Below are 13,247 nucleotides of genomic sequence, written 5' to 3'. Positions count from 1 at the left end.
GTAGTACAATACAAACATTAATGTGTACTGGACAAAACACTTGAATAATCATATTAAAACAGGTAATAAAAGTTTAAACGAATAACATAATATCAACATGAAAATATCATATGAAATGTCCTCAAACCATGAGATTCATCCGCCAGAAGATCAGTGCTGAATCACAACTCGCTCCACAAGCTGCTTGCAATTTTAGGATTTAACCACAGAGGTCGCTAGAGAGCCCAAAGTTCTACAGTGCAGCTTTAAACAAGCACTGAAAAACAGACTTTCTGACTCATTATGATGCATATTTTGAACACTGGCATCTGCTATAAATGCAAACCACAAACTCATTACAGAGTGTTTTTTCCTCTCACAGCTCGGCCTAGCGTTCAGTGATAATAACTGAAACTCCACATTCATCTAATGGTGACTGAACAGACCCTAATTACACCATAATAACACTATCAGACTCATTCATCAGGTCCAGCCCATAGACCAGGAGTGGATGGACCATACAAATAGAGGTCTCTTTTTTTCATCAAAAAGCAACATCTATGAGACACAAACATGCAAATGCAAGCCTAGTAAGAAAACTACGTCAGGTGTTTTTAGATGCAAAAAAATGGCCGAATTGAAATACATTTTTGTGGTAATCAACATTAACGACATTATAACATCATAATCAAGAGGTATAGACATTTCTTGGGTCTGGGTATCTCAGCGAGTAGTGACGCTGACTATCACACCTGGAGTCGTGAGTTTGAATCCAGGGCGTGCTGAGTGACTCCAGTCAGGTCTCCTTAGCAACCAAATTGGCCCGGTTGCTAGGGAGGGTCTGGGTATCTAAGCAAGTATTGACGCTGACTATCGCACCTGGAGTCATGAGTTTGAATCCAGGGCGTGCTGAGTGACTCCAGCCAGGTCTCCTTAGCAACCAAATTGACTCGGTTGCTAGGGAGGGTCTGGGTATCTCAGCGAGTATTGACGCTGACTATCGCACCTGGAGTCGTGAGTTTGAATCCAGGGCATGCTGAGTGACTCCAGCCAGGTCTCCTTAGCAACCAAATTGGCCCGGTTGCTAGGGAGGGTCTGGGTATCTAAGCAAGTATTGACGCTGACTATCGCACCTGGAGTCATGAGTTTGAATCCAGGGCGTGCTGAGTGACTCCAGCCAGGTCTCCTTAGCAACCAAATTGACTCGGTTGCTAGGGAGGGTCTGGGTATCTCAGCGAGTATTGACGCTGACTATCACATCTGGAGTCGTGAGTTTGAATCCAGGGCATGCTGAGTGACTCCAGCCAGGTCTCCTTAGCAACCAAATTGGCCCGGTTGCTAGGGAGGCTCTGGGTATCTCAGCGAGTATTGACGCTGACTATCACACCTGGAGTCACGAGTTTGAATCCAGGGCTTGCTGAGTGACTCCAGCCAGGTCTCCTTAGCAACCAAATTGGCTCGGTTGCTAGGGAGGGTCTGGGTATCTCAGCGAGTATTGACGCTGACTATCACACCTGGAGACGCAAGTTTGAATCCAGGGCGTGCTGAGTGACTCCAGCCAGGTCTCCTTAGCAACCAAATTGGCTCGGTTGCTAGGGAGGCTCTGGGTATCTCAGCGAGTATTGACGCTGACTATCACACCTGGAGTCACGAGTTTGAATCCAGGGCGTGCTGAGTGACTCCAGCCAGGTCTCCTTAGCAACCAAATTGGCCCGGTTGCTAGGGAGGGTAGAGTCACATGGGGTAACCTCCTCGTGGTCACTATAATGTGGTTCTCGCTCTCGATGGGGCGGGTGGTGAGTTGCGAGTGGATGCCGCAGAGAATAGCGCTATGTTTCCACGGTAACGTGCTCATCAAGTCACGTGATAAGATGCACGGATTGACGGTCTCAGACGCGGTGGCAACTGAGATTCGTCCTCCGCCACCCGAATTGAGGCGACTCACGACGCCACCACGGGGACTTAAGAGCGCATTGGGAATTGGCCGTTCCACATTGGGGAGAAAATCAAAAACAAAACAAAAAACGATTTAGGCTATCTCTTTAGCGAAACACACCAACCAAATTCGCACCTTGTTTTTTTAAAATATATTTTTCAGACGAATCCTAACGGTTGATCTAAGGATACACTCAAAAATATTGTTTACATTTACATATTTCAATTTCATACCAAATTTCCATCAAATTAAATCGAGTAATCTTTAACTAGATTATATTAAAAATGCCAATGCTTAACGTTTCAGTCAATTTAATTACGCAATTCAATTCGATGGAAATTTGATATGAAATTGAAATGCGTAAATCTTAAAAATAGGCTTAAATATTTTTTCGAGTGTCCATTTTCAGATTTGCCATTTAATAATTGTTTACATGTCTTCATTCTGGAGGTACCGGTACATGTTTCAGTAACGATAAGTTGCGATAATTAACCAAAAAACACTTTAAAATATAAAATAAAACATCTTTGCAGTCTTTACATGCAAGATGACGTTACAATTTCAGAAAATAATTTTATGATTAATCAATTGCATGATATTAACTAACCGAGTATGATTTCATCTAATACATTTGTGTTCTCTAACGACAATAATAAATCAATGAACGCATACATTTAGGACAAATAAATTTTTTGTTGTTTTTTACAATGATAATTAAGCACATTTCTCACATTACTGAGTCTTTATTCTCAATTATTCTCATAAATGATCTGCAGAACAACAAATACTGGATACAGTTGCATCTTGACATCATTAATATACAATGTTGATGATCACAAACTCACATTATGTAAATGTGACGATGTCAGAAGCTTTAAAGTGATCGATATTCAGGCGATAATTGATCATAACTATCGATAATCGTCACAAATGATCAACACGTTTGAGTGCATGTGTGATGTTGTCTGAGCAAATATAACTGTACATCGAGATTAAATGATCCTTTGATATTTGATAAGGTTTGATGTAAATCACAGATGGGTCATTTATCATCATTAATTGAAAGCAAGATGTCTGTTTTCATGTTTTCCCTGTTATCATCCAGCTAACTGCTGCTGTACCGTTACACCCCGTTAAATACAACAGATAGCGTTCAATTCACACACTAATTCTCTCATTTTCTCTCTTTTGTGTTCATAGTTCCTCAGTTTTGATGTTGGTTTGCCGTTATTTTCCGAATATGTGTATATATATGTGTAAATATATATCTATATACACATATATATATGTATACATATATATACGTGTGTGTGTTGTGTTTTTAGCTTCGATGTTACAGCAGCACGAGACGCGACAGGACCCAACGAAACACACACAAAAGTTAAGAAAAACACGTTTAAACACACACACAACACACACAGCTCCCAACTGGACACTTTGGAGTCATTTATGGGAAGTGTGTTTCCATCGGTGTGTCTTACCTGCTGTAGTAACTCATGTTTATCCGCCGTTGCTATGGATTCCTCCGCTGTCGCCGCGCCGCGTCCCTGTGCGCAAAACCCGCAGCGTAGGTGACGAGTATGCGCATGCGCGGGCTGGCGCACATACACGTCACTTCCTTCAGGGGGCGCTCGGTGGCTCATAAGCCGGATCCTCCATTGAGCCGCAATGAAACCACAAGCCGGAACGGAACAACAAAGACGAGCTATTTAAAAACAAATCACTGTTCTGTCATACTTGGTTCAATGAAAGGATTATCTTAGTTAAGGCTATGTGTTGTCTTACAGTGAATGTCTTAAAAAAAAAAATCAAATTACAAGTTAAACCAAGAGATTTAGCTATTGTTTTTGACTTTTAACCCCATGTTGACCAAAATCAATGTTGTTTCTACAATAAAACTGGTTTCCTTTATCTGACTGGTACAAGACTTGGTGACTTTTCGTCCCATTTGATATCTGAACACACACAAATAAATTGAAGTTGATCAGTTTAAGTGGTAGACAAAAAAAAGTTACACTTGTACTGTTCCCGGTCAAAAGTGACCGCTTTAGTAAATGAATGAGAAACACTAAAAAACTAAATAATGTTCTTTTCATTATTTAATATATATAATATTAAAACAGCCACAATGCAGAACACACACACACCAAAATGAACTGGTGAACCCATAACACATCCACAATGCTGAACAGACACACTCGTTCTTCTTGTTAAAAAAGGGATAAATTAGGTTATCTTGTTATTCTACTCATTTCAGGTATGCAAAAACTAACAAAAATAACCTCAAACAAACCAAACAAAATGCTAAACTTTGACAAAAGTAGTCTTTAATCATGTTTACATATATTTATATATATATATATATATATATATATAAATGCAGAACTTGTAACAAAATCTAGAAAATAAGTTGCTCTACTGCCATCTAGTGTTCATACTTGTAATTGCATCTGTTTTTTATTTAATTTAATTTTATTTGTTGTTTTGTTTTGTTTTTAGTTTTTTAATGGACAACGCAGTTTGATTCTTGAGACTTTACGTTTTCAAACAGTATAACATTTATGAGGATTGTTCAGTATTTAAGAAAATGTTCATAAGAAAAGTAAAAAAATGTCAATTTTCAAGCTCAAGCTCAAGATCATAGGTAAATAAATTAGTAAATAAAATAAAAAATGTGTAAATACCCCTAAATAGTGTTTTTACGTTATTTAATTTAAATTTGTTACATTAATTTCATAAAAATTATACGTTTGATTTTTGTCTCTTTATTTGGCGTAATATATATTGGGACAAAGCATGGAAAATAACAAATACGTTTTGTATTAATAACAAAATTAAAGAAGTATCTTACAAAATGCTGCATATGATTTATCCAGCTATATAACCATTCATTATGAACAAGTAAAGTTAAAAAAGTCTCTAGGCTTTTGCTCACACAATAATGGCACTGCACGCCCCCTACCGTTGGCATGTTAGAACAACAGCTTAGAATGGCGTGCAGGTGTACTGCATACTGCATACTATTTAATAAGTGTGTGAAACAGAATGTAGTATGCAACTGTACACTTTTCAAACAGTAGTGATGTCATTGTTAAACTACCACGTGACTAATTGAAAGACTCAAGGAGCTTCTATCCCTTCTATTTCTACTGTTTTTCCATTGTTAAAGTAAACAAAGCACATTAATTTCAGGTTTGGAGACATAATTGGTTGGCCTACAAAAATAGAAACCGACTCATAAGAGTCATTCGTTCTGGAATCAGGCTACACTGGTCGCGCTGTATGTTTTGCGCTAAAGATTCAAAAGAACCGACTCATAAGAGTCATTTGTTCAGGAATCAGACTACACTGGTCTCACTGTATGTTTTGTGCTAAAGATTCAAAATAACCGACTCATAAGAGTCATTTGTTCTGGAATCAGGCTACACTGGTCGCGCTGTATGTTTTGCGCTAAAGATTCAAAAGAACCGACTCATAAGAGTCATTTGTTCTGAATCAGGCTACACTGGTCACGCTGTATGTTTTGCGCTAAAGATTCAAAAGAACCGACTCATAAGAGTCATTTGTTCTGAATCAGGCTACACTGGTCGCGCTGTATGTTTTGTGCTAAAGATTCAAAAGAACCGACTCATAAGAGTCATTTGTTCTGGAATCAGGCTACACTGGTCGCGATGTATGTTTTGCGCTAAAGATTCAAAAGAACCGACTCATAAGAGTCATTTGTTCAGGAATCAGACTATACTGGTCTCACTGTATGTTTTGTGCTAAAGATTCAAAAGAACCGACTCATAAGAGTCATTTGTTCAGGAATCAGACTACACTGGTCTCACTGTATGTTTTGCGCTAAAGATTCAAAAGAACCGACTCATAAGAGTCATTTGTTCAGGAATCAGACTACACTGGTCTCGCTGTATGTTTTGTGCTAAAGATTCAAAAGAACCGACTCATAAGAGTCATTTGTTCTGAATCAGGCTACACTGGTCGCGCTGTATGTTTTGTGCTAAAGATTCAAAAGAACCGACTCATAAGAGTCATTTGTTCAGGAATCAGACTACACTGGTCGCGCTGTATGTTTTGAGCTAAAGATTCAAAAGAACCGACTCATAAGAGTCATTTGTTCAGGAATCAGACTACACTGGTCGCGCTGTATGTTTTGAGCTAAAGATTCAAAAGAACCGACTCATAAGAGTCATTTGTTCAGGAATCAGACTACACTGGTCACGCTGTATGTTTTGCGCTAAAGATTCAAAAGAACCGACTCATAAGAGTCATTTGTTCAGGAATCAGACTACACTGGTCACGCTGTATGTTTTGCGCAATAGATTCAAAAGAACCGACTCATAAGAGTCATTTGTTCAGGAATCAGACTACACTGGTATCGCTGTATGTTTTGCGCAATAGATTCAAAAGAACCGACTCATAAGAGTCATTTGTTCAGGAATCAGACTACACTGGTATCGCTGTATGTTTTGCGCAATAGATTCAAAAGAACCGACTCATAAGAGTCATTTGTTCAGGAATCAGACTACACTGGTCACGCTGTATGTTTTGCGCAATAGATTCAAAAGAACCGACTCATAAGAGTCATTTGTTCTGGAATCAGGCTACACTGGTCACGCTGTATGTTTTGCGCTAAAGATTCAAAAGAACCGACTCATAAGAGTCATTTGTTCTGGAATCAGGCTACACTGGTAACGCTGTATGTTTTATGCTAAAGATTCAAATGAACCGACTCATAAGAGTCATTTGTTCTGGAATCAGGCTACACTGGTAACGCTGTATGTTTTATGCTAAAGATTCAAATGAACTGACTCAAAAGAGTCATTTGTTCTGGAATCAGACTACACTGGTAATGCTGTATGTTTTGCGCTAAAGATTCAAAGGAACCGACTCATAAGAGTCATTTGTTCTGGAATCAGGCTACACTGGTAACGCTGTATGTTTTATGCTAAAGATTCAAAGGAACCGACTCATAAGAGTCATTTGTTCAGGAATCAGACTACACTGGTAACGCTGTATGTTTTATGCTAAAGATTCAAAAGAACCGACTCATAAGAGTCATTTGTTCTGGAATCAGGCTACACTGGTAACGCTGTATGTTTTATGCTAAAGATTCAAAGGAACCGACTCATAAGAGTCATTTGTTCAGGAATCAGACTACACTGGTAACGCTGTATGTTTTATGCTAAAGATTCAAAAGAACCGACTCATAAGAGTCATTTGTTCTGAATCAGACTACACTGGTCACGCTGTATGTTTTGTGCTAAAGATTCAAAAGAACCGACTCATAAGAGTAATTTGTTCTGAATCAGGCTACACTGGTCACGCTGTATGTTTTGTGCTAAAGATTCAAAAGAACCGACTCATAAGAGTCATTTGTTCTGAATCAGGCTACACTGGTCGCACTGTATGTTTTGTGCTAAAGATTCAAGTGAGATCAAATTTTTGTCTTTTCCTATAGAGACTTCACATCGTTGTCTGATCCACTAATGTGCCTTGAGCTCTCAATCAGTCAAGCTCAGCGTTTGGAGTGACGACGTGCAGTAAATAAAGCAGTGATTTTCTCAGTCCGTGTGCCAGAAAGAGCTTGACGGCGTGTGAATTCACCACAGCACTGTGGAAAAATACAGGGAAGAGTCCGTGAACGAGCACAACAGCCAATCAGAGCTGTTTGTGCATCAGGAGCAATTCAGGTTTGGAAGCGACGGGCACATGAGGGCACATGCCAGTGTCCACACAAACGCCAGACAGATCCTGTTGAGGTTATTTAGAGATCTACAGACATTACTGTGGCTTATGGGAGAGATTTGACCATCTTGTGTTCACTCAGACACCTATTTTTATATTTTATAATAGGGGCACCAGTTGCAGATGACTTGGCATCCATTATAAGAATAACTTACAATTCTTTAATCCTTTATACAAGAGTAAGATGAGCTTAGTGGTGCAGTGTTTGTTTTGTATGTAAATGAGCAGCTTTGACATTTTGATAATAAGGCTAGAGACTTGCTTATGCAAACGCAAACGCAAACGCAAATGCTTAGCCGAGCCCTGAAACATACTCAACACAAGCTCGTGCAATGCTGTGTTCAGAAATGTGTTCAACTTGTGTTCTCCGCGTTACCACAAGGGGCGCTATACTGAGCATTGCCATAAACTAACTTCTTCTACTGTTAGTTTCACCTTCAGCTCCACTATTTTCACGGAGGAGCGTTTGAAGAAGATCTATTTGAGCTATTTAGTTAAACTGATATTTTTATAATCGGCTACCTGAAACACAAGTCCACAATTGCAGACGCAGATGCTTAAACAAGGCCTGAAACTCTACGTATAAACATGAATGCAAACGCTTTAAGCTACACACGCTCAGTGTCATGCCATGTTGCATTCAGCGATGTGTCTGACCGTGATTCAAAACACGAATACGAGTTGCATTCTCAGTTTTACCACAGGGGGCGCTATAGCGCGCATTACAGTTTTTCTCAATTGCTAAAACACTAAACCCTATTGTCTGAACCAAATGCTCAGTTGCCTGAACCCACTGATTGAATCAATCACTCTTTTGGCAAAACCAGAAGCACTTTTCACCTGTTTAGACACAACTTGCCAACACATTTTCATTGTGATGCACCCGTGCTGCATAATGGTGAGCACAGGTGACAAAAGTCAAACACAATTAAGGCACATGTGTCACCACTTGAACACAACAACTCAAAATTGAGCACACTTGTGGCTAATGATGTGAGGGAACATATACAGTAAGGCAGTTCAGAGAGCACTGGTTTGTGAGGCCCTACAATGGATAGAAATCTGAGAGGAAGAGTTCGTGTGAGAGGAGGTCGAGGTGGACAGCGAAGACAAAGAACAGTAACAGGTATGTTCTCCCCACACCAAGAGACCCTAATTGTTGATATGGTCCGTGAGAACAATGCCATTAAACTGAGTGAAATTCAGCAGAAGATCATTGAGGACCATGTCAATTTTGAGGGTATCAACAGTGTCAGCCTCTCTACTGTTGATCGTGTCCTCAAGCGCATCAGACTGTGCATGAAACCGCTGTACAGAGTGCCCTTAGTGTGATAAAGTAGTGATTTACTGTAGTGGCCTAAATCACTTTTTCCGTATCACTTACAAAACTATATCTATTTCTACTGAGGGTTTTTCAACTGGATGCGATGGAAAGACCCCATGAATACATCTACATGGATGAAGCTGGGTTTAATCTCACCAAAAGGAGAAGGAGAGGCCGTAATGTGATTGGCCATCGGGCCATTGTTGGTGTTCCTGGGCAGCGTGGTGGCAATGTCACATTATGTGCTGCCATCAGCAATCATGGGGCTGTCCACCATCATGCCAACCTGGGGCCCTACAACACTCACCAGCTCCTCATTTCCCTCAATCACATGCGAGATGCTCTGTTAGGGCAGCAGGATGAGCATCCCATCTATGTTGTTGTTTGGGACAATGTGAGTTTTCACAGAGCCCTCCAGGTTAGAGAGTTCCCAGCAGAACATCCCTTAATGCTGCATTCACTGTGACTATGTTTGGGAAAGCACACACTACCCGACACTACGCCTTTTGAAAGAAATATGGTTGTACAACCGCAATTCCGAAAAAGTTGGGACAGTATGAAAAATGTTTTTTGGTCTGTAGAGACATTTCAACACTTTTTGAAAAATGCACCGTTGTGTTTTCCGGGCCAAAGAGGGAAACGGCCATCCAAGCTGTTATCAGCATCCGGTCCAAAAGCCAGTGTCTGTATGGGCCAGGGGTGCGTCAGTGCCCATGGCATGGGTAACTCACATCTGTGTGGGCACCATTAATGCAGACAGATATGGACAAACTTTGGAGCAACATATACTGCCATCCAGCACTGTCTTTTCCAGGGACGTCCCGGCATTTTCCAGCAGGAAGGCGGAGGGCGGGGTCGTGATCCCACACACCCGGTCCTGTATTAGGCTAATCAAGCCTCCGAGAGGGATAAAGGTCAACTGCAGAGGATCGTGCGGGAGAGAGAGATCGTTAACGGACATGTCCGTCATGTGTGTGTTTGTCTTCTGTTTAAGTTGTTAATTAAAATATTATTTATATTGAAAAGCCGGTTCTCGCCTCCTCCTTTCCATTGACTTCTTTACACTGGTGCCGAAATCTGGGAAGGAGGAGGGGTACGCCGTAATAGAGTTCTTGCCACTACCGTCCACCCCAACGGAGCAGCCGCGGCCATCTGCCGGGGGACGAGGATCCTGGAAGAGGACGACGGCTGCCGACCGCGAGGGGAGAAGGGGCTCCTAACCGACCGCCTGGAGCTGTCAGGGCCGCAGGAGTCCCCTACCGGCCGCTGAAATGTGGCGGGGTTTGAGACCGCCGACCGCGAGCGGGGAGGGGCTCGCTGCCGACCACCTGGAGTGGGTGAACCACTGCCAGGGGCGGAGGAGACTCCTTCTGTTTCCCGTAAACGCAGTGTAGCGTTCCGTCCGCCAGGGGCTGGAGGTCTGCCTCCGATCCGCCCGGAGAGGCGCGGCTGTCGTCCGTTGGAGGAGTGGTCGAGGAACAAGCTGTGGCGAATCGGAGAACTGCCGATTAAGAGGGTTTTTTTTCTTCTCTCTCTCACGGCCGCTCCGCGTTGGCCTTTTCCCGCTCTTTTAACTTTTACAGTGTTTTTTTGGGGGTTACTACACTGTTACAGGAAGTACCCCCCCCCCCCCCAGTTTAATTATTTCTGTTTCCCTCACCTTGTTCCCTCCCTCATCCAGGTAGACGGGGCTGACCTGCCGGTAGACAGGGCTTAGGGCACGCCCTCCCCCACACACCCGGTCCCGTATCAGGCTCATCAAGCCTCCGTGAGGGATAAAGGTCGACTGCGGAGGATCGTGCGGGAGAGAGAGATCGTTTAGGGACATGTCCGTCATGTGTGTGTTTGTTTGTCTTCTGTTTAAGTTGTTAATTATAATATTATTTACATTGTCAAGCTGGTTCTCGCCGCCTCCTTTCCCTTGAACTACGTTACAGTACTGTACATAACAAAACTATGAAATTAATTTCCATATAATGTCTAGATGTTGTCGTGTTTTTAATATAGCAAACTCATTTTTGTTTTTATTCGCATTTTTCATACTGTCGCAACTTTTTCAGAATTGGGGTTGTGAGTGTGTGTTTATATAAACGGGAATGTCAACATCAGACAATGAAACATCATTAATTATAACTTGATTGTTTACACAACATAAGCAACACAATGAACAGGGAATATGGAGAAAGTCAGCTGATGTGAGTCACAGGAAGTTCTTTTGAAGTTCTATTTCGCCATGACGATTAATGTTATTTAAACAAAGACTGTGGAATGTTCCAGAGTGACACAAAGTAACAAAAAGCACAAAACGTCACATGCTTGTGCTGTTGTTCGTCACTCCCTGGATAAAGTTAAAGGAATATTGTGAAAGAATAACAGATATTAATAGATATATATATATATTGTATATTTCTGTCATTTTGTATCTGTTTAATGTATTGATAGTCAGAGCTAACACCACCATGTTTCTGCATTTTAAAGGCAACACTTCTTTAATGTCTCAACTGTATTTGGTGGATTGTTTGCATACTTCATCTCTGGATTTCACTCGTGGGATTTGGCTCAAGGACTTTCACATGTATGTACATGAGTTGTGCTGCAGTGATATCTGTTCTCTGAGGAAATAAAAGCAAGCTCATCTGAATTAAGTTGGGACTGTGTAAGTGACCTTGTGTTCAGACGCTAAACTAACATGTACTAGATGACATCTGTTCAACCATTCGCAAGTGACTTAAAGAAAACTCATGGCTTATTATCATGGGACACATTTGAGGAGGAGACCAGTTTAGCCAGCATTGCTTTTCATGCTGATTCAAGCAGGTTTGTGCAGGTTTTTGCTGGTTTCTGCAAGTGTTGAATTGGAATATAGCCATCCTGCATGTTCAACAACAAATCTTTATAGTCAAAGAATATATATATATATACAAGCTGTATAAGATATACTGTATATAAGAATTAGTGTGCTTTATTAGCATGACACAATTTGTTGTGTTTGTGTGGCCAACATGTTTGCAGCACAGTTGAGTGCAATAAGCAATTGTGCAAAATAAACATTAACTTGTATATGCATCTAAAGTATGTATACATATGAAAGAGTATAATCAGAGAGAGAGACCATTAGACATGCAATCTAAGCATCAGATCTTATAGTTTGATGCATGCATGTACTGTAATATATTTCTGAGCTGCAGATCAGTCCAGTAGAGATGAATGAAACCACATGACCTTTCAGGATTCTGTCATTTGCATTAAACTATCACGATTAATGAAACGCCAGTGTTCACGAGCCCCAGTCACACACCGCACACGGGTCCTCCACCGGACCAGACCTGCGCGCGCGTCTTGTACTGGCTGTAATATGAGGCTCGAGAATGGTTTGCCATCACATGGTGGAAATTTCCACGCGCTCCTCCCAGTTAAAGGGTTTGATGTGGAGGGGTAGCCACCAGTCCACTCGTGTTTTATTCACCCGGAGAGATTTGCGGTATTTCCAGGTGGGTTCTTCTCACATGCACACACATTTATTTACCAGAACGACAGTGAAACATGCATTTGCAGCTTCAGTGTTTTGTGTGACTGTGAGATATAACGATACATCAAGAAAGCATCACTTAATGTAAACGACCCGATCAGGAGTGTTACTATCTCTCAGCGTGAGATTGTTAAGTTTATATGAGTCGTCCAGGGATATATATAAATATATATATATATTTATATATATATATATAAAAAATACAAATACAAACTTTGAATTCAGAAATGTCTAAATTTGCATGCAACTTTTATTTTATTTTGCATATGTTTTTTTTCCTTCCTTATGAGGTGTTTTAAGAGTGCTAACGTTAAAGCAAAGCTTCTGAAACAGTGTAGTTTTACTTTGCTCTACTATTCGCAACTATTTAAATCTAGAAATGTGTAGAAATGTGTATATTTTGTGTTATTATGAATAGCGTTGTTTTGGTGTCGCGCGGACAAAGCGGTTTGTTTGGCGCGAGCCGGAGCTGCATCAGCGAATCAAACGTGCAGCATTAAAGCATCTGTACTTTATAGAGTTTCAATACACATAATAGACATATTTTCTCATGTATACTTTTATGCATTTACCATTCTGGAGTGTTGGTGTACTTTTATGACTTTTGGGGGAGGAAGAAAGGGTTGTTTGTGGTGCAGTAGGGAAACAGATGAGCTTGGTGAGAATGCACATGGGTTTACAACGAACTTTAAATGTAGTTTTGAGAAACTCGTTGTTCTTATTGCATTTAT

General features: G+C 40.9%; 2 protein-coding genes across 4 annotated transcripts in view; one reads left to right on the top strand and one right to left on the bottom strand.

Annotated features, from left to right (window-relative positions):
* The window catches only part of LOC127639047 (tubby-related protein 3-like), a 16,067-nt gene extending 12,590 nt beyond the window's left edge, over nt 1-3,477 (bottom strand). For all 3 annotated transcript variants that reach the window (XM_052120873.1, XM_052120871.1, XM_052120872.1), the window contains exon 1: nt 3,397-3,477. In XM_052120873.1, the coding sequence (XP_051976833.1) occupies nt 3,397-3,413 (17 nt within the window). In that variant the 5' untranslated portion in view covers nt 3,414-3,477. The remainder of the gene's footprint in view (nt 1-3,396) is intronic.
* Nucleotides 3,478-12,333: 8,856 nt separating this feature from the next.
* Nucleotides 12,334-13,247, top strand: part of LOC127639043 (sodium-coupled neutral amino acid transporter 4-like) — a 35,117-nt gene continuing 34,203 nt past the window's right edge. The window contains 1 exon segment of the mRNA XM_052120866.1: nt 12,334-12,478. The gene's annotated coding sequence lies outside the window, so the exon portion shown is untranslated.

Source organism: Xyrauchen texanus, chromosome 47 (assembly GCF_025860055.1).
Source record: "Xyrauchen texanus isolate HMW12.3.18 chromosome 47, RBS_HiC_50CHRs, whole genome shotgun sequence".
In the NCBI taxonomy this organism is placed as follows: Eukaryota; Metazoa; Chordata; class Actinopteri; order Cypriniformes; family Catostomidae; genus Xyrauchen; species Xyrauchen texanus.
Note: the sequence above shows the minus strand (reverse complement) of the source record. Positions and strands in the feature narration are given on the sequence as shown.